We start from the raw sequence: 20,038 nt of genomic DNA, 5'->3' as shown, positions 1-20,038 counted from the left end.
TATACTTTCCTCTCAGGACTGCCTTTGCTGTATCCCAAAGATTTTGAACAGTTGTGTTTTCATTTTCATTGGTTTCCATGAATTTTTTTAATTCTTCTTTAATTTCCTGGTTGACCCATTCATTCTTTAGTAGGATGCTTGTTAGCCTCCATGTACTTGAGTTCTTTCTGACTTTCCTCTTGTGATTGAGTTCTAGTTTCAAAGCACTGTGGTCTGAAAATATGCAGGGAATAATCCCAAACTTTTGGTACCGGTTGAGACCTGATTTGTGACCTAGGATGTGATCTATTCTGGAGAATGTTTCATGGGCACTAGAGAAGAATGTGAATTCCGTTTCTTTGGGATGGAATGTTCTGAATATGTCTGTGAAGTCCATTTGGTCCATTGTGTCATTTAAAGTCTTTATTTCCTTGTTGATCTTTTGCTTAGATGATCTGTCCATTTCAGTCAGGGGGATGTTAAAGTCCCCCACTATTATTGTATTGTTGTCAATGTGTTTCTTTGCTTTTGGTATTAATTGCCTTATATAATTGGCTGATCTCATGTTAGGGGCATAGATATTTACAATTGTTAGATCTTCTTGTTGGATAGACCCTTTAAGTAGAATATAGTGTCCTTCCTCATCTCTTATTACAGTCTTTGTTTTAAAATCTAATTTGTCTGATACAAGCCACCCCTCACTTTCAATCTAGGGGTGTCTTTGGGTCTAAAATGAGTCTCTTGCAGACAGCATATTGATGGGTCTTGTTTTTTAATCCAATCTGATAGCCTGTGTCTTTTGATTGGGGCATTTAGCCCATTTACATTCAGGGTAACTATTGAAAGATATGAATTTAGTGCCATTGTATTGCCTGTAAGGTGACTGTTACTGTATATTTCTGTGTTACTTTCTGATCTATGCTGCTTTTAGGCTCTCTCATTGTTTAGAGGACCCCTTCCTTTAGTTTTTGTTTGGCCTGGAAGCTTTTTATCTCTCCATCTATTTTCAATGACCGGCTAGCTGGATATAGTATTCTTGGCTGCATATTTTTCTCATTTAGTGCTCTGAAGATATCATGCCAGTCCTTTCTGGCCTGCCAGGTGTCTGTGGATAGGTCTGTTGCCAATCTAATATTTCTACCATTATAGGTTACATATCTCTTCTCCCGAGCTGCTTTCAAGATTTTCTCTTTGTCTCTGAGACTCATAAGTTTTACTATTAGATGTCGGGGTGTTTACCTATTTTTATTGATTTTGAGAGGGGTTCTCTGTTCCTCCTGGATTTTGATGTCTGTTTCCTTCCCCACATTAGGGAAGTTCTCTGCTATTATTTGCTCCAATATACCTTCTGCCCCTCTCTCTCTTTCTTCTTCTGGGATCCCAATTATTCTAATGTTGTTTCATCTTATCGTATCTTTTATCACTCGAATTCTGCCTTCGTGATCCAGTAGTTGTTTCTCTCTCTTTTTCTCAGCCTCTTTATTTTCCATCATTTGGTCTTCTATATCATTGATTCTCTCTTCTACCTCATTTATCCTAGCAGTTAGTGCCCCCATTTTTGATTGCACCTCATTAATAGCCTTTTTGATTTCGACTTGGTTAGATTTTAGTTCTTTTATTTCTCCTGGAGGGGTGTCTCTAATAACTTCCATGCTTTTTTCAAGCCCAGCTAGTATCTTTAAAACCATGATTCTGACCTCTAGGTCCAACATCATACTAATGTCCATATTGAGTAGGTCCCTGGCAGACGGTACTACCTCTTGTTCTTTTTGCCGAGGTGATATCTTTCATCCTGTCATCTTGTCCAGAGGAGAATAGATGAATGAGAGAACAAAATGCTAACAGATTAACAATGTCCCCAGCAAATATACTCTAAACAAATCAGAAAAGACCTGAATCCAGGGGAAAAGAAAGGGGAAAGAAAGAAAAAAGAAAGAGAAAAAAAAAAAGAAAAAGATAAAAACAAACAAAAACAGAACAAAAAAAAAACAGAATATGATCAGATATGATCAGGCTAGTGCATAGATCAGTGCCACACACTAGATTTTGGGTGTATTTTAGTCTGTTAGAAGAAAGTGCCTCCTAAAATTTTAAAGAAAGAAAAACTTATATATGTACAAAATAAGGGTTGATACAATGAAGGGATGGAATATGACTGTAAAGATGAAAAGTATAAAAGATTTTATAAAAGGAATTGATAAGCTGTTTGAAAAAAGAAGATTTAAAAAAAAAGAAATAAAAAGGGAGAGAATGTGATGAGGCAGGAGACTAGAACAAAGCCATACACTAGTGATTTAGGGTATATTTTGATCTGTTAGAAGAAACTGTATCTCAAAATTTTAAAGAGAGAACAACTTATATATATATGCCAAAAATAAGGGTATCTACTATGAAGGGATAGAATATGACTCTAAAAATGAAAAATAAATTTTTTTCAAAAAGGGATTGATAAGATGTTGGTTGTAAAAGGGAAAAAGAAAAATTAAAAAAAAAACAGTTAAAAAAATTAACTTTGAAAAACTAATGAATCATGGTAAAAGAGCCATGAATTTTATGTGCAGTATTCCCCTAGCTCTGGAGTTCCCCCGTTCTTCTTGATTGGTAAACTTGGTCTCGGCTGGATGTTCGTGCTGATCTTCTGGGGGAGGGGCCTGTTGCGGTGGTTCTCAAATGTCTTTGCCAGAGGCGGAATTGCCCCGCCCTTGTCCGTTCAGGCTAAGTAATCTGCTCGGGTTTGCTCTCAGGAGCTTTTGTTCCCTGCAAGCTCTTGGTACAGCTTTGGAGGACGAGAGTGAAAATGGCGGCCCCCCCCAGTCTCCGCCCGGAGGAGTCGAGAACTCGGGGTCCCGCTCCTCAGTGTGCTCCCAGAGAAAAGCAGTCAGTCACTCCCGTCTCCCCGGTCTTAGGCCGCACTCCGTGCTCACCTGGCCTGTGACCGAGCGTTTCTATCTCTGGCACCCAACCCCGTGTGGAGTCTCCAAACCCAGCAGATCCCTGCGGTGTGCTCCCGTGCCGCTCCTCCCAGGTGAGGAAGGGGAGTCTCCCCGCATCTGCCACTTGTTAGGTCCCTGCTGGAGGAGCAGTGGCCCGACTGTGTCGCTGATCACAGTTTATGGCAACCCCGAGCTGAGAGCCCACGCCTCAGCTCCATCTCTGCAGCCGGCTTCCCCACTCCATACGTGGGACTCTGCCACACTCAGGCACCCCGGGTCTTTCTGTGACCCCGCGGGTCCTGAGACCACACTGTCCCGCAAGGGTTCCTCCCCCCACTTAGCCACTGGAGCGACGTCCCTCAGTGGAGCTGACTTCTAAAAGTTCTGATTTTGTGCTCCGCGGCTCTATCACTTGCCAGAAGTGGCCAACAGAGCTCCCCTCCCCCGCCATCTATCCTTCCGAATATCGCCTCGGATCCACTTCTCCGCACGTCCTACCTTCCAGTAAGTGGTCGCTTTTCTGTTCAGAGAGTTGTTGCTATTCCTCTCTTCGATCTCCTGTTGAGTTCGTAGGTGTTCAGAATGGTTTGATCCCTATTCAGCTGAATTCCTGAGACCAGACGAAATCCAGGTCTCTTACTCCTCTGCCATCTTGCTCCACCTCCCTGGTATTTTATTATTTTTGGTGTGATTTAAATGGGATTGTTTTCTGAACTTCTCTTTCTGCTGCTTTGCAATTAGTGGCCATACAACAAATTTTAGATGATATGTTAGTTTAAATTTTTGCTCATTAATTTTTACATTGAAAAAATATAGGCGTACATTGAATATCTTGGTGATAATTACAAATAAATGAAAAATTTTCATGTGTGAATTTAAGGTTTTTTTGTTTTAATTTAATATTTTTAGCTTTTGGAAGTTTAGAAATTACAAAATGAAAATTACCTCTTCACCCTCATCTTTCTATATAATTCCTCATGGTAAACACTGTTAATAATTTGGTAGGTATTCTTCCTGGCTATTTGTTATATACATTTTAATTGGCGCATATTGATTAATGGTGAAATTACCTCTAAAATTTTTGCTATAACAAATAATGCTACAAAGAACATTCTTATTCATTAATTCTTGCACATCTGTGTAAATATTTTTATAGGATAGATTCCTAGAAATGAAGAAGCTGGGTCATAGGATATGCATATATCCATAGGAAAATGGTTTATGTCAAATTATGTTATTTCATCCAGCTTTATTGAGATATAATTGACAAATAAAATTGTGTATATTGTATATATTTAAGGTGTACATGATTTGATATACATATACATTGTGAAAAGATTATCATAATCAAGTAAATAACACATCCATCACCTCATGTAGTTACTTTTTTTGTGTGTATGTGATGAGAACACTAAGATCTCTTAAGATCTACTCTCTCAGCACATTTCAAATATACAATGTAGTATTATTAACTGTAGTCACCATGCTGTAAATTAGATTCCCAGAACTTGTTCATCTTATACCTAAAGTTTGTATCCTTTGACAAACATTTGCCCATTTCCTCCACACCCCAAAATATATCATATAGTTATAGATAGAGTTACATAGATATCACATTTTCTTTATCTATTCATCTGTTGGTGAGCATTTAGGCTGTTTCCATTTCATGGCTATTGTGAATAATGCTGCAGTGAATATGGAGAGCACATATTTCTTTGAGATAGTGTTTTTATTTCCTTTGGATATATATAGAGAAGTGAGCTTGCTGGATGATATGGTAGTTCTGTTTTTAATTTTTTGACAACACCTTTGTACTTTTTTTCATAATTGGTTATACCAGTGGATTTTAAAATTATCTGCATATTTTATAGTTTTACTGAGGTATAATTGGAATATTTAAAGTATATAGTTTGAAAATTTTGACATATGTATATATTGTGAAAACTCAATACCTCTTATTCCTACCCCTTTGTAAGTCCTCATTCTCTCTCCACAAGCCCCCTTACCACTCCCCAGGTAAACACTGATCTGCTTCTGTCACTACAGACTGTTTGCATTTTCTAGAATTTTATATAAATGGGATCATGCAGTAAGTACTCATTTTTTAGTCTGATTTCTTTCATTCAGCTTAATTATATTGAGATTAATCTATGCTTTTATACATATAAGTTTATTTCTTTTTGTTGCTAAGTAGTAATCTCTTTTGTGGATATGCCATAATTTGTTTATCCATTCACTAATGATGAACATTTGGGTTTTTCCAGTTTTTATTTATTACTAATAAAGCTGGTGTAAACATTCATTTGTCTATGTGTGGTGCTATGCTTTCATTTATCTTGGGTAAATACCTGGTGGTAGAATGATGGGTCATATGGTAGATATATATTTAAATTTTTTAGAAACTGCTAAACTGTGCTTGCAAAGCAGCTAAATTATTTTACATTGCCATGAACAATATATGAGAGTTCCAGTTGCTCCTCATCCTTGCCAATCCTGGGATGGGTGAGCCTTTAAAAATTGTAGTCATTCTAATAGTTATATGGTATTAACTCATTGTGGTTTTAATTTGCATTTCCTGAATGATCAAATGATACTTATTTGCTATGTATATCTTATGGCCATTAAAAATGTGTTTGTGTTCTTATATTGCATTTTGAAAGTATATATTCTATGAGTCTTTTACTGGATATGTGATTAGTAAATATTTTCTTCTAGTGTATGGCTTGTCTTTTCATTTTTTGAAGAATGTCTTTCAAAAAACATAAGTTCATACTTCTGAAGAAGTCTAGTCTACAATTATTTCTTTTATGGATTGTGCTTTTGATGTTTTATCTAAAAGGTTTTTGTTTAACCCTAGGTCACATAGAAGTCAGAAAACAAGTCAAAGTAGTTGATTGAAATTTGTGCAGATGTTTCATTGTTTTTTGAAGGAGAAACCACTCGCAAGTTATTATACTGAAAAAGAAGTTTTGAGGCAGACAACTTGACAAACTTTCCAATATTAGAGAAAGTGTTTCTGTGGTTTAGAAATGAGAACCACTAAGCCTTGTCAATTTCTCTGAAGGTAGAAGCCTGCAGACCACTGGAAGCACTGAAATGTTCTTTTATAGGTTACTTTGTTCAGATTACATTAAATTGAATTGTGGGTTTATAATAATTTTCTTCTGAAATAGATAAACCCTTACAAAGTTGGCCTCATTTACTAAATGAAGAGGGAAATGACTTTGTAGTTACTTGAAGAATCTTGAAAAATTCAGATGTTCCTTGACACAGATCTATACTTGTCTAGAAAATGGGATTAAGAACCCTGATTCTGTGTTTTGTCATACTTTGTAAATCTGGATTTTCAGCTCTAGTTGCTATTAGACATGACCTGTGCATTATCATGCAAGAAAAGTCATCATTTAAACTTCTCCTTCAAGCCAATCAAAGATTTCTTATGAAATTTTCATTTGTACAATTTAGATTTCTTTTTTTCTTCTTTTAAGAAAGGCATTACTTTTTGCTTGAGAAATGAGATGATTTTGGGGGGTTAAGGATTGGTTTAATACTGTGCAATATTTTGTGCATTTGTTTTAATGCACTTTGTGTGTATGTGTATATAATGAGAGCGAGTGAGAGAGAGAGAGGAAAGGAGGACAGGAGAGAGGGAGATGGAACAATGTGAGGCAAAGCTTTCATTAGAATCTCAATTGGATCCACAATCTCCCCAAAAACCACTGGTATAGAGGGCTTTTCTAGAACACAATCAAATCAGTCCTATTCTTTCAAGGTAACACCATTATGTATGTAAAATTGACACGTTGCATGATTTTTGTTTTGTACCCAATTACAAATATAAAAATTAGAGCTTTGAGCAAAGAGCACTGCAGTATCTTTAATTCTAGTCTATATCATTCTTATTATTGCTGAACACTATTTATTATATAATTACAATATGTAAATTTTTTCTGATAAATTTTCTTTTTACATTCTATATTTAATGTTAATGTTGACTATCCTTGTGTAAAGACTATGGTATTCTAATATCAGTCAATTCTATTCACATTTTTAGTTTGCATTTTTATCTCATGTTCTTAGTGAGTTTGCTAATGCAGTTTTTTTCCTTTTGTTTCTGAACCATTATTATAGTTAATGGAATGCTGGACTTTTCAGATTTCCTTAAGGCTGTGAACGATGTTTGTTATTTGGTCTCTCAGGATCCAGGTAAAAAAAAAAAAAGATTCTTCAAAATTATAGAACAGAATGATTTTGATTGTAACTGATTTTAAGGTGGGGTGGTTATATGAATTTACATTTTTTTCAGAATCTTTTCAGTACTTTTCCCCCCAGGAGTCTAGGTTGAGAAAAATTAGACATGAGTTATTTCATAAAAGGAACTGAAAAATGTGGATCACTTCCATGGTATCCTAATTTTTTTTCTCTAATCTCCATTGGATGCACACAACTGCTAGATTAATTTTCTTTTCTTTTTTTAAAAGATTTTATTTATTTATTTTGAGAGAGAGAGTGAGACAGAGAGCACAAGCAGGGGGAGCAGCAGGTAGAGGGAGAGGGAGAAGCAGGCTCCCCACTGAGCAGGGAGCCCAATGTGGGGGCTCGATCCCAGGATCCTGGGATCATGACCTGAGCTGAAAGCAGATGCTTAACCGACTGAGCCACCCAGGTGCCCTAGATTAATTTTCTTAATGTGATTTTTGTCATGTCATTCACCTGCTCAGAAATTTAGACGTTCTTCCTATGATCAAATGAATGTAGTCCAAACTCTTATGCTTGGCGTCCTCACCTCCTTATAATTTTGCTTGCCATTCCTCCTTTCTCTGTAGAATCTTCTCCAGGCAAGAACCCATGCTCCAGTTAATCAAAATCTCTATACATGCCAATTTCATTCTTATTTCCACACCTTTGTGCATGTGTTTTTTCTTTTTTTCCCTTTGAAGTCTCATGTATTTTCTTCTCTATGTCAACAGTACTCTGTTCACTGCTTATATTTCTCCCCAAAAATTTCAGATGCTGATGGATCTCCTAACAACTTTTCGTTTACACTACATATAAATTGCAAAGAAAGTGATTGGAAGAACTATTCATGTTAGTGATAGAGACAGTGCTTCCAAAAGTCTGAGATCTCTAGTGTTCATGACCTAATTTTAACAGTTTCTTGGTTTAAAACAAAACAAAACAAAAACCAGTTCCTTGGCTTTTTCATTAGGCAAGATCAAGTTCCTATAGACAGTCCTTGGGATTATATATTTTTGTAGTCAACCTCACTGTATTTTCTTAGAATCAAGGATATATGAATGCGATGGTCTTCATATACCTGGATTAGCAAGCAAAAGCCAAGAAAAACTTAATGTTTATGTATTCATTAATGTAATAAATGTTATTAAATGCCTACCATATACAGCAATTAACAATATAGATAAATGCTTGGCTTGCTTTTCTTTTATTAATCCTTACTTCCTACTTGGCATTTTGATTAACTCCTATAGAATTGGGTTTCTCCTCGTTCTCCCTTTGTCTACTCGGTTTTCACCCTGAAAACCAAGCTTTTTGTTGACTATAGATTTATATGTGTGTTTGGGTTCCTAAGTGCTGCCTACTTTTTAAGCCACAGTTTAGCTCCCATGTATCCCTTTGTTTTTAAAATCTCAGATTCCTATTTTAACCTTATTTTTGTTTATGGTCAAATGTTCTGAGACTAACAAAGTCCCAAGTTTATTTTTCACCTCTTTTTTAATTATTTATTTATTTATTTTTATTATGTTATATTAATCTCGATACATTACATCATTAGTTTTTGATGTAGTGTTCCATGATTCATTGTTTGCATATAACACCCAGTGCTCCATTCAGTATGTGCCCTCTTTAATACCCATCACCAGGCTAACCCATCCCCCCATGCTCCTCCCCTCTAGAACCCTCAGTTTGTTTCTCAGAGTCCATAGTCTCTCATGGTTCATCTCACCCTCCGATTTCCCACCCTTCGTTTTTCCTTCCTACTATCTTGTTTTTTATGTTTTTTTTTTTAACATAAAATGTATTATTTGTTTCAGAGGTACAGGACTGTGATTCAGCAGTCTTACGCAATTCACAGCGCTCACCATAGCACATACCCTCCCCAATGTCTATCACCCAGCCACCCCATCCTTCCCACCACCCCACCACTCCAGCAACCCTCAGTTTGTTTCCTGAGATTAAGAATTCCTCATATCAGTGAGGTCATATGATACATGTCTTTCTCTGTTTGACTTATTTCGCTCAGCATAATACCCTCCAGTTCCATCCACATCATTGCAAATGGCAAGATTTCATTCCTTTTGATGGCTGCATAATATTCCATTGTATATGTATACCACATCTTCTTTATCCATTCATCTGTTGATGAACATCTTGGCTCTTTCCATAGTTTGGCTATTGTGGACATTGCTGCTGTGAACATCGGGGTGCACGTACCCCTTCAGATCACTACATTTGTATTTTTGTGGTAAATACCCAGTAGTGCAATTGCTGGATTGTAGGGTAGCTCTATTTTCAACTGTTTGAGGAACCTCCATACTATTTTCCAGAGTGGCTGCACCAGCTTGCATTCCCACCAACAGTGTAGGAGGGTTCCCCTTTCTCCGCATCCCCGCCAACATCTGTCGTTTCCTGACTTGTTAATTTTAGCCATTCTGACTGGTGTGAGGTAGTATCTCATTGAGGTTTTGACTTGGATTTCCCTGATGCCGAGCAATGTTGAGCACTTTTTCATGTGTCTGTTGGCCATTTGGATGTCTTCTTTGGAAAAATGTCTGTTCATGTCTTCTGCCCATTTCTTGATTGGATTATTTGTTCTTTGGGTGTTGAGTTTGATAAATTCTTTATAGATTTTGGATACTGGCCCTTTATCTGATATGTCATTTGTAAATATCTTCTCCCATTCTGTCAGTTGTCTTTTGGTTTTGTTGACTGTTTCTTTTGCTGGCAAAAGCTTTTTATCTTGATGAAGTCCCAATAGTTCAATTTTGTCCTTGCTTCCCTTGCCTCTGGCGATGTTTCTAGGAAGAACCTGCTGTGTCTGACATGGAAGAAGTTGCTGCCTGTGTTCTCCCCTAGGATTTTGATGGACTCCTGTCTCACATTTAGGTCTTTCAACCATTTGGAGTCTATTTTTGTGTGTGGTGTAAGGAAATGGTCCAGTTTCATTCTTCTGCATGTGGCTGTCCAATTTGCCCAACACTATTTGTTGAAGAGACTGTAATTTTTCCATTGGACATTCTTTCCTGCTTTGTCAAAGATGAGTTGACCATAGAGTTGAGGGTCCATTTCTGGGCTCTCTATTCTGTTCCATTGATCTATGTGTCTGTTTTTGTGCCAGTACCATACTGTCTTGATGATGACAGGTTTGTAATAGAGCTGGAATTCCAGAATTGTGATGCCACCGGCTTTGCTTTTTTTTTTTTTCCAACATTCCTGTGGTTATTCGGGGTCTTTTCTGGTTCCATACAAATTTTAGGATTATTTGTTCCATTTCTTTGAAAAAAGTGGATGATATTTTGATAGGGATTGCATTAAATGTGTAGATTGCTCTAGGTAGCATTGACATCTTCAGAATATTTGTTCTTCTAATCCATGAGCATGGAACGTTTTTCCATTTCTTTGTGTCTTCCTCAATTTCTTTCATGAGTATTTTATAGTTTTCTGAGTACAGATTCTTTGCCTCTTTGGTTAGATCTTTTTCATCTCTTAAAACAATATGCCTAATTCTTGAATATATTATTTTTATAAAATAGCCAAGCAATATATGAATATAAATATGTAAATGAGGCTCTTTAATTCTTCCTAGATTGTTAGTTTAATGTTGACTTTGGAATCTTTTTATATGCAATTTGAATATATATGTATGTGTGCATATTGATATATTTTGTAAGACAAAATGAGTTATCAATTACTAGGCAGAGTAGAACAAGAGGACCTAAATCTTACAGAGGCAAGTGGAAAGATCAAACATACAGTTAGGAATCAAGAGACCCTAAGAAAATAAAAGGGAAAAATAGAATTATCTTCTACTTTAAGAGAAAGGAATCATGCCAAATATGTTATTGTCTATCATGATTTTTTTTTTTTAACTGGATAATATGTCTTGGAAGGTTTTCCATGCTAGTAGGTGTCGGTCAACCTATTACTTTTTAATAGCTGTATGGTATCTGAAAAATGTAGATATACTATAATTTATTTAACTAATCCTTTATTATTGAATATTTAATTGGTTCTAATTATCTTAGTATTATAAACAATTTCACAATGAATATAACTTTTCTTATATTTTTTAGTTTTATATATATTTATTTTTGTATTATATTTTATATTTATATCTGTGCCTCTATCTTTATTATGCCTTTGTAAAGCAAAATTAGTTATCAATTATTATTTTTTTAAAGATTTTATTTATTTGAGAGAGAGAGAGCACATGAGAGGGGGGAGGGTCAGAGGGAGCAGACTCCCTGCCAAGCAGGGAACCTGATGCAGGACTCGATCCTGGGACTCCAGGATCATGACCTGAGCTGAAGGCAGTCGCTTAACCAACTGAGCCACCCAGGCTCCCTAGTTATCAATTATTAGTTAGAAGAGAACCAGAGGGATCTGTGCATGCATTGGGGCATGCCTTCAACACTCAGACAGATAGTTTTCAACTCTTCCTCAGCCTTCACTTCCTTCTTAAGTGTATCCTCAATGTAAGCCAGAGGTGAGAGTTCAGGACCTGCTCAGGTTTCCCTGGGTATGGCCCTATCCATGTGTGTGGCCATCTAGATGCTCAGGAATATGTTGGCACTTTTCAAAGGCCTCTATGGATATCTCATTCCCCAGATTTTCCTTTTAAGCTTGTTTGCTAGCCTGTTGTTTGCTCCAACTGTTTTTATTGACTTGGAAATAGGCCCATGACATATTTTTGAGTGAAAAGATAGTAGACTGTATGTACTGTTTTATTTGGGTGAAATGTTCACAATCATTGATGTGCATAAAAAAAAGTAGAAAATTATCTGAGTAGGATATTAATCAAAATGTATCATTTTTTGCATGCCCTGAATGGGAAATTTGTGTTGCTTTTATCTTTATTTTTTATCTTTGTTCTTTGTACAGTTGTGGGTTTATTTGACTTTTTTAAAATTAGTATGTCATTAGAAGAGCAGCAATAACATTGAAGAGCAGGACTTCAGAATGTGTCTTTTTGTTGTTGTTTGTTTCAAGTTTTATTTAAATTCTAGTTAGTTAAGATATAGTGTAATACTGGTTTCAGGAGTAGACTTTAGTGATTCATTACTTACATATAACACCCAGGGCTTGCTCCACTTCAGGCATTCATAATGTTAACTAATTGCTTCTGATTGTTTTTGATGAGTACTCCCAGGGAAAAGACTCTGCATTGGGCAAATTTTGAGTCAGGTCAAATAAGGATGGTTGTGCAAGTAAGGTCTTCCATGGGACCACCAAACAGGTCTAATAATGACAGTTCTTAGGGAATGGGGCTTTAAAGAAGTTCTAACCTCATTCTTCTCCATTGGCTGTCAGGCTGCTGTTTTTCATCATGATTGTAGGCTCTTAGTTTTCAAAGTTCCTAGGAAGCTGGGATGGTGAGATGAGAATATGGCAAGTTAAAATGCCACAAAGTTCACTATTATTGAGATTCAGCCATTTTTCTTAAAAAAAAAAAACATTCTTTGGATTGCTGTAAACCTTTGATTTATATCCAGAGTTTTGAAAAAAGTTGATCTGATAATTTTCACCAGTGTTCTCATTGCTTTTATGGAGGAGAGGGTTCTCAAAGGTCCTTCCTCTGCCACTTTTGCTCACTTGATCAATAACCACTGGTTGAATGAATGACTAATGCCCAGTTCTTCCTCCCTGTCTGTGCAAATCTAAAACCTTGTGGATCATTTTGCTCGTTATATCTTGAATTCCAAGAAAATGTGGTCTGACTATAAAGTGATTTGTTCTCTGGTATTGATTATTGTTTATTGTTTTTATTGATTATTGTTATTGTAATTATTAACTTAATTACAATTAAATTGTAATTTAATTGATTAAATTAAATACAATAAACAATATTGTAATTATTGTTATTATTGATTATTGTTTCCTTATCAAATTAAATTAAGGATTGCAGTGGTCTGAGGAGTACTTAAATTCAGCATTAGGTATCAATCTGTTTAGGTTTTAAGGAAGACATTTGTTTAGGGAAAATTCTTTCATTAATATGAATATTTTCTTCTGTGTTCTTTCCAATTCATTTTTGATACTAAGGACAGTTAGCATAAGAAAATGAAGTTTCTAGGGATGCCTGGGTGGCTCAGTTGCTTAAATGTCTGCCTTCGGCTAAGGTCATGATCCCAGGATCCTGGGATCGAGTCCCACATTGGGCTCCTTGCTCAGCAGGGAAACTGCTTCTCCCTTTGCCTGCTTGTGTTCCTCCTCCTCTCTCTGGCAAATAAATAAAATCTTAAAAAAAAAGAAAATGAAGTTTCTATGGAGAAATAGAAATTTTACATCTACTCCATTCTTCTCTCTTTTATACTATGTTTACAAAATTACATTTTTAAGCAATTAATCATGCTCTCAAATTTTGGTTTAAGCTGCCTTGCTATTATAGATTATACCACTGGTAAGACATTATTTTAGTTAAAAGTTTTAACTGAGAGGTGACTGTAGTATAATGAGAGAACCCATACCTTTTAGCACAATACCCATAGCTTTTAGCACAATGCTCAGCATATAAATAGCATTTAATAAATACCAGCTATTGTTGCTAATTTTATATCAGTAGTGATAATAGCAAAAATTATAGTTTATACTAAGAATGTGGTCAGAATTGAGCAAATGCCTACTTGCAGATAAAGTTTTAGGAAACCCTATGTCTAACCTGGTAGGTTATTGACACAAAATCAGCTCCTCCAAGAAAATCTATTGGTTCTTATGGTAAAATAATTTCTTTGTTTATTGTATTTTTGCAGCATTCCAAAATGCCTTGAAGATTTTCTGTAGGATAAAAGGTGGTCGAGTTGCAACTGATGAACTGGCTACTGTTTTGGATAGCATGGATATCCCCGTAATCCCTGAAACTTTTCAGGAAGTGATAAAACATGCTAGTATAGACAGTGAGTTATTTGAATTAATATGTATATATATCTTTCTTGGATATCAGTTTTCTGATTCATCCTTTATTTCTCCTTCTTTTTCTTCTGATTCTTGCCTTTTGCCATCATTACTGCTTACAGGTGTCTATGGTAAGAGATAGTCTAGGAAAATTAAATGAGAAACTTCTAAAATTGTCATATTTTAGTATGTTTGGTAAAAATCTAAGAGAAAAATGGATTTATTTTCTTTTCAAACTTACCTTTCTTTTCCAATAGTCATTTCTTATCTGTGTAGAGATAGTTTCTGTAGTGTCAAGGGCATTGGCTTCTCAAGTTAGAAGACCTAAATTTCTTGAGTTTTTAATTTTTTTGGATAGCTTTGATTATATAATCTTCCTATGCTTTTCAGGTACTCTGCAAAATGTAGATTTCTTTTAAACATTATAAATATATTTAACAGATGTTTTGTATCATATGTTTACATGTCACCAGGGGGTGTCTGATAATAATGGACTGATAAATAATTGATTCATTGAATATCCATTTATTTAATAAGTCAGATAGTCATTTAGTATCTACTGTGCTTGAAACTGTGCTAGGTGATACACAGATGAATAGAACACACCTCTTTTTCCAAAGGAGCTCACATTCTAGTGTGGAAAGAGTCAAGTAAAATGAGAATTATAATGTTGTATAACAAATACTATGATAAATGTAGATAGGCTGCAAATGTATCCTGGAAGGACCAGAAAAAGATTATCAGAGGATGTGATACCTGAGCTAAATCTTGAAGGATCAGTAGGGGTTGGTTGGTTGAAGATGGTAGTAAAGAGTGAGAAAGATATTTCAGACTGGGGGAATAGTTTGTGTAAATATGGCAGGAAAATAATGAGACATGACATCTTTTTCAATGGGCTTCCATTAGTTTTTGTCATTTGTTAGTGATGGCTTTTTATGGGCCTTTGGCTGCTGAAATGTGTTGTGAAGATAGAACCTGGCTGCATGGATTTGTTTTTGGTTTTTGAGAAGGAGAGGAGTGAGGGGCAGAGAGAATCTTAAGCAGACTCCACACCCAGTGCAGAGCCTGATGCGGGGCTCAATCTCATAACCCTGAAATCATGACTTGGGTTGAAATCAAGAGTTGGTCGCTTAACTAATGAGCCACCCAGGCACCCCAGGCTGCATGGATTTTACTAGGTAGTCATTTATGGTGGGTTCTGGGTTAGTAGACATAATTGTAGGGATGTTCTGAGGCATGAAGATGTCCATAAAATGGGGATTTTAAAGTTTAATCTCAAGCCATATTATTAAATAGCCTTTAGGGCATCCTCTACCAGAAGCAACAGAAATCATACGTGAGATCACTGCAGCACCTTTTTTTTTTTTGACTTAGGGAATCCTGGCCTGGACTTCCAGGCCTTCTACTTTATTTGGGGAGCTAAACTGAAAAATTATGCTAATTTCATAGGATTGTTGTAGGAATTAAATATAAACATTTATTACTGTGTTTGGCACCTAGAACAGTCTCAAGAAATGTGAAGCAGAAACCTGAGAATTATCCTTGACAACTCTGTTTTCTCTGTTCTCCTCATGCAATCATTAGGAATTGCTCTTATTTTAAACTCCTAGATATCTTTTTCTAGGTATCTATTTTCCAATATTACTACCTTAGTCCAAGTTACCATAATCTTTCCTTAGGACTATCAATGTTCATCCTAACAAGCCACCCATATCTGGTCTTTCTCCTTTACACTGTAGCCAGAATAATCTTTTTAAAACACACATCTCATCATGTTACCTCCTGCATAAAATCTAAAAATACTTCTTGGGATGAAAAACCCTTTAATGTTGCATACAAGGCCTTGCAATATCTGGCCTTTACTATAGGTCTCCAGCTTTATTGCAGACCACATTCTGCTTTGCTCACTGTGTCTTTGCAGAGTTTCAGTTGTATACCCTGCCTCCTCCTGCCATAGCCTTTGCATATATTCTTTTCTTTCCCTGGAACATTCTGCTCCTCCTAGTTAATTCCTACTTACACTTTAGATTTAAATTCAGCTCTATAGGGATGTTTCCATGACTTCTCTAACTCGGTCAAATTCTCATACACTTTCACAGCACTAACCACAGTTGCAATTTTTATTTCTTATTGTTTTATTAAGATCTGTATCTCAAATAAGAATAAGCAGCAGGAAAGCAGATATCATGTCTACTTTTGCTCAATATTGTATCCTCAGTACCTACTAGTACAGTGCTTATGGTACATATTAACTGCTCAACAAATATATGTTGAATGAGTTAATAAGTCTCACCCTTTACTCCATTTCCTCCAATGAGGGAGAACAAGATTTCTTCACTTTGTCATTTTAATAAGCTGGTTGTGACTTAAGGTAAAATTCTTCATAGGGAAGGTCCTTGTCCTTTGACTAGGAAAATCATTTTAATAGGTTTGTTTGATTATGGGAGCTAAAGCCTATTGGGAGACACCTAGTTTGAGTAAAAAGATAACATAAAGTACTCTATTTAAGAAAATAACAGGAATGGGGTGCCTGGGTGGCTCAGGTGTTAAGCGTCTGCCTTCGGCTCAGGTCATGATCCCAGGGTCCTGGGATCAAGTCCCACATTGGGCTCCCTGCTTGGTGGGAAGCCTGCTTCTTCCTCTCCCACTCCCCCTGCTTGTGTTCCCTCTCTTGCTGTCTTTCTCTGTCAAATAAATAAAGTCTTAAAAAAAATAACAGGAACTTAGAATACCACAGTGGCTATTTGACAGCTGGAGGAAGAAGCCTGGGGGAAGCTAAGAGTGGATTGGGGGTCCTGCAATCAATAGAGAGTAGCTATAGAACTCTAGGACAATAGTATGTAGTTGCTTGTTGTACTATAAAGAACTCGCATACTCCCATTAATTGCGAGTTATCTAGTAGAAGCTGGTTATATACAATAGCCTTGTGTTAGTAGTGTTGGTGGGTGGATTTCAAGGAGAAAAGTCTATAGGTTCTGTGTTAGGTAGGCTTGGGGTGGAGAGAATATAGCACCTATAGAATGTGATAATGTGAGTGAGATCAAGAGTCCAGGGGAACAGAGAAAACAAAAATCAATCACAAGAGTATAAACACTCAGAAATCCTCAAATTTTGGAGGGAGTATTTTTTTTTAAAGATTTTATTTATTTATTTCACAGAGAGAGAGGGAACACAAGCAGGAGGAGTGGGAGAGGGAGAAGCAGGCTTCCCGCTGAGCGGGGAGCCCGATGCAGGGCTCGATCCCAGGGCGCTGGGATCATGTCCTGAGCCGAAGGCAGACGTTCAAGGCCTGAGCCACCCAGGCGCCCTTTGGAGGGAGTATTGATTTATGTTCATATAGGGTACAGTCTGGGATCTGAACTATTTTCATTAAATATTAAAGGAAAGGACAACCCCAGAATGCCAAAAGTCTTAGGTTACCCAGGTAGGAGATGTGGATTTTTCTATAACAAAATTTTGAAGTAAGTAGTGAAATAACTAGCAGAAGGCATAGCACCCTGTTATAGGTACTGTTTTAACATCTTGTTTTTGTATTTGGTTTGGTTTTTTTGAGTAATAATGATATGTGGAGAATATGTTCATCTTTATGAGTTTTCACAATGAAGAGGAAAGAATTAGGCCATTGGAATTTGCAAGGAAGTCCGAAAAGCATTTGCTTCATTAAGTTATGGCAAAAGAAATATGGAAGATAACTTGATGTCAGTTCTGGGAGTGTCAGGTAGTTTGGTTTCTGAAATAGGATATTGGTGCCTTAGTTTTTTCTCTCATGATTAGTAATCTGATAATTGAACTGGGTGAAAAGTAGTGACTAGCATAATTTTTGATAGAGGAGGTTTTTGATATTGCAGAAGTTTTGTGAAGATTATGGAAATGTAGTGTTAATAGTCACTTAACACCTTCAAAGTAATGTTGCCCTGAATATGACCTTGATGATTAGGATATTTTTTTTCACACTAGATGTTTATATTTTCCAGGCTGAATTTCCTCCAGAAGTACATATATAAGAGTGGGAGGTTTTTTTGAACTTCCCTTATGAAATAAATGGAGCCTATAACTATACTGATTGCCTCAGTCTCAACCAGGAATTATTCATTAAGGTTTTGATAAGCCAGATAGGGGCCAAAATAGTAATTTCTGATTCTGTAATGCTTATTTGGCCACTAATAATATTTGTTTGGGAGATTTGTGTAGGTATCTATTATTGTATAGAAGCAAGGAATAAATTTTGAGCAAGAACTAGTGAATCTATAAATAGTTGGCTACTGCATTCTCATTGGTTGATACTGGACCTTTTTCCAGAGAAGTGAGTTTTTTAAGTGGAGAGCACATAAACAATATGGCCTTCTCCATTGGATTAATTTACATATGGTCGAATACTTTGCACTGATCAAATTCAAGAGTTTGAGGGCTGAAGCCTTGAATTATATTAGGACTTAAGCTATGATCTAAGAACTTAGGACATGGACTCAATCTACAGTAAGTGCCAGGAATTCCCTGGGGAGTGTAAGGGGGGGTGTTAGAACCATAATCAAGAAGAGAATGAGATTAAATACCAAGGAAATAAAAAAACAGAATGTAAGAAGCAGTTCCTAATTAGAAAATAACTTAGCATCATTTGATCTAACACTTCTTTGATTGGGTCAAATACTTACCTTGCTTTGCAGTAATTTAAAAGCCTGCAACTGACATAGCTTACCAATTTTCAAGAATCAGAATGAATCAAACCTACCCAACACCAAAAGTATATTGTGTATAATTCTTCTTTGACTCAGAAGGCACATTAAAAGCTTGCGTCTTTTTTTCAGGGTCTTCGCTTATGCATATAATTGAGCAGTTGATCTCTTATGCATAGACTAAAGAATAAACCTAGTATTTTTATAGGTAGATAAGTCAAGTCCTGGTCTTTTTCACCTTGGATGTCAAGCAAACTCAAGCATTTGGAGGCAAGAACTGTTGGGAAAAGCATTTTCTACCTCTGTGCACAATTGGAATGACATTATTTAAGGTCACTGCCTCTGAACCCATCCTCTGTCATGCACTGCCCAAGAAGGAAAATGGTCTTAGAAAGAGGCAAGGGCAAGAATGGTAGGAAGTCATAATTATGAGAGTGCTGGGCACCTATAGGGTCCTAAGTAAGTGGTTTTCTGCTATCCACAGTGTAGACATTGCATTATTCTTTACAGCCTTCAGTATATTTTATTCATTCAAAAATAATTTTTAAGTGTTGGGAAGTAGATACTTTGCGAGGCATTGGGGAAACAAATGACATTCTCTGCTCTTGAAGAGCTCATGATCTAGTGAGGAAGGTAAGAGTTAAAACTTGAAATTCTACCTATGGTAAACTCTCAAAAAACTGCTTATTAAAATATTATCTTGATTACCTAGCTTTGGGGCTTAAAATGTGACTAATTTCTTTTGATGGGAAACTCTTTTATTAAGGAGAAAAGAAAATAATGGTCTTAGTCTTATGTTTCAGTGTGTACTGAGTTATTAATTCACAATTCCAGGTATTATTCAAAACCTGTAATAGCTGGCCCTCCGCATCTCCTTCCACACATCTCTGTGTTATTTTCATATTAGAATAAGTTGAAAGTAATATTTGTGTTCAAAAGAGAAATACAGTATTTGAACTTATTCTTTCTATTACAGGTAACCACAGGGTGGATATTAGAGATATTATATTTACTTTGGATGAACTACAGCACCAGTATGAGGATTTTTGTAAGTGAGCTCTTGTTGCTATAACAAGCTTTGTTTATAAATAAATTGTCCTTAAACCCTAATTTATAGGTTTCATCATATGAGTTTTAAAAGCCTTCTCTGAAACCATTGCTCTAACTTTTAAATTAGGGAGATAAAAGTTTAATACTCTAAATATACTAATTAAAATTGGTTATATAACTATCTCATAATTTTCTACTTTTATCTTTCCCTTAATATTTTACAACACAAAGTAAACTTTAAAACAAATTAGTAACACTGAAGAAAGATATTTA

At 36.1% G+C, this 20,038-nt stretch overlaps 1 protein-coding gene across 2 annotated transcripts in view; it reads left to right on the top strand.

Moving 5' to 3' along the window:
* Positions 1-20,038, top strand: part of EFCAB13 (EF-hand calcium binding domain 13) — a 108,168-nt gene that overhangs the window by 44,740 nt on the left and 43,390 nt on the right. For both annotated transcript variants that reach the window (XM_073883099.1, XM_073883100.1), the window contains exons 8-10: positions 7,044-7,118; positions 13,901-14,044; positions 19,692-19,763. In XM_073883099.1, coding sequence (XP_073739200.1) covers positions 7,044-7,118; positions 13,901-14,044; positions 19,692-19,763 — 291 coding nt within the window. The remainder of the gene's footprint in view (positions 1-7,043; positions 7,119-13,900; positions 14,045-19,691; positions 19,764-20,038) is intronic.

Source organism: Callorhinus ursinus, unplaced genomic scaffold (assembly GCF_003265705.2).
Source record: "Callorhinus ursinus isolate GAN/ISIS: 27379988/994484 unplaced genomic scaffold, GSC_fseal_2.0 scaffold50, whole genome shotgun sequence".
NCBI lineage: Eukaryota > Metazoa > Chordata > Mammalia > Carnivora > Otariidae > Callorhinus > Callorhinus ursinus.
Note: the sequence above shows the minus strand (reverse complement) of the source record. Positions and strands in the feature narration are given on the sequence as shown.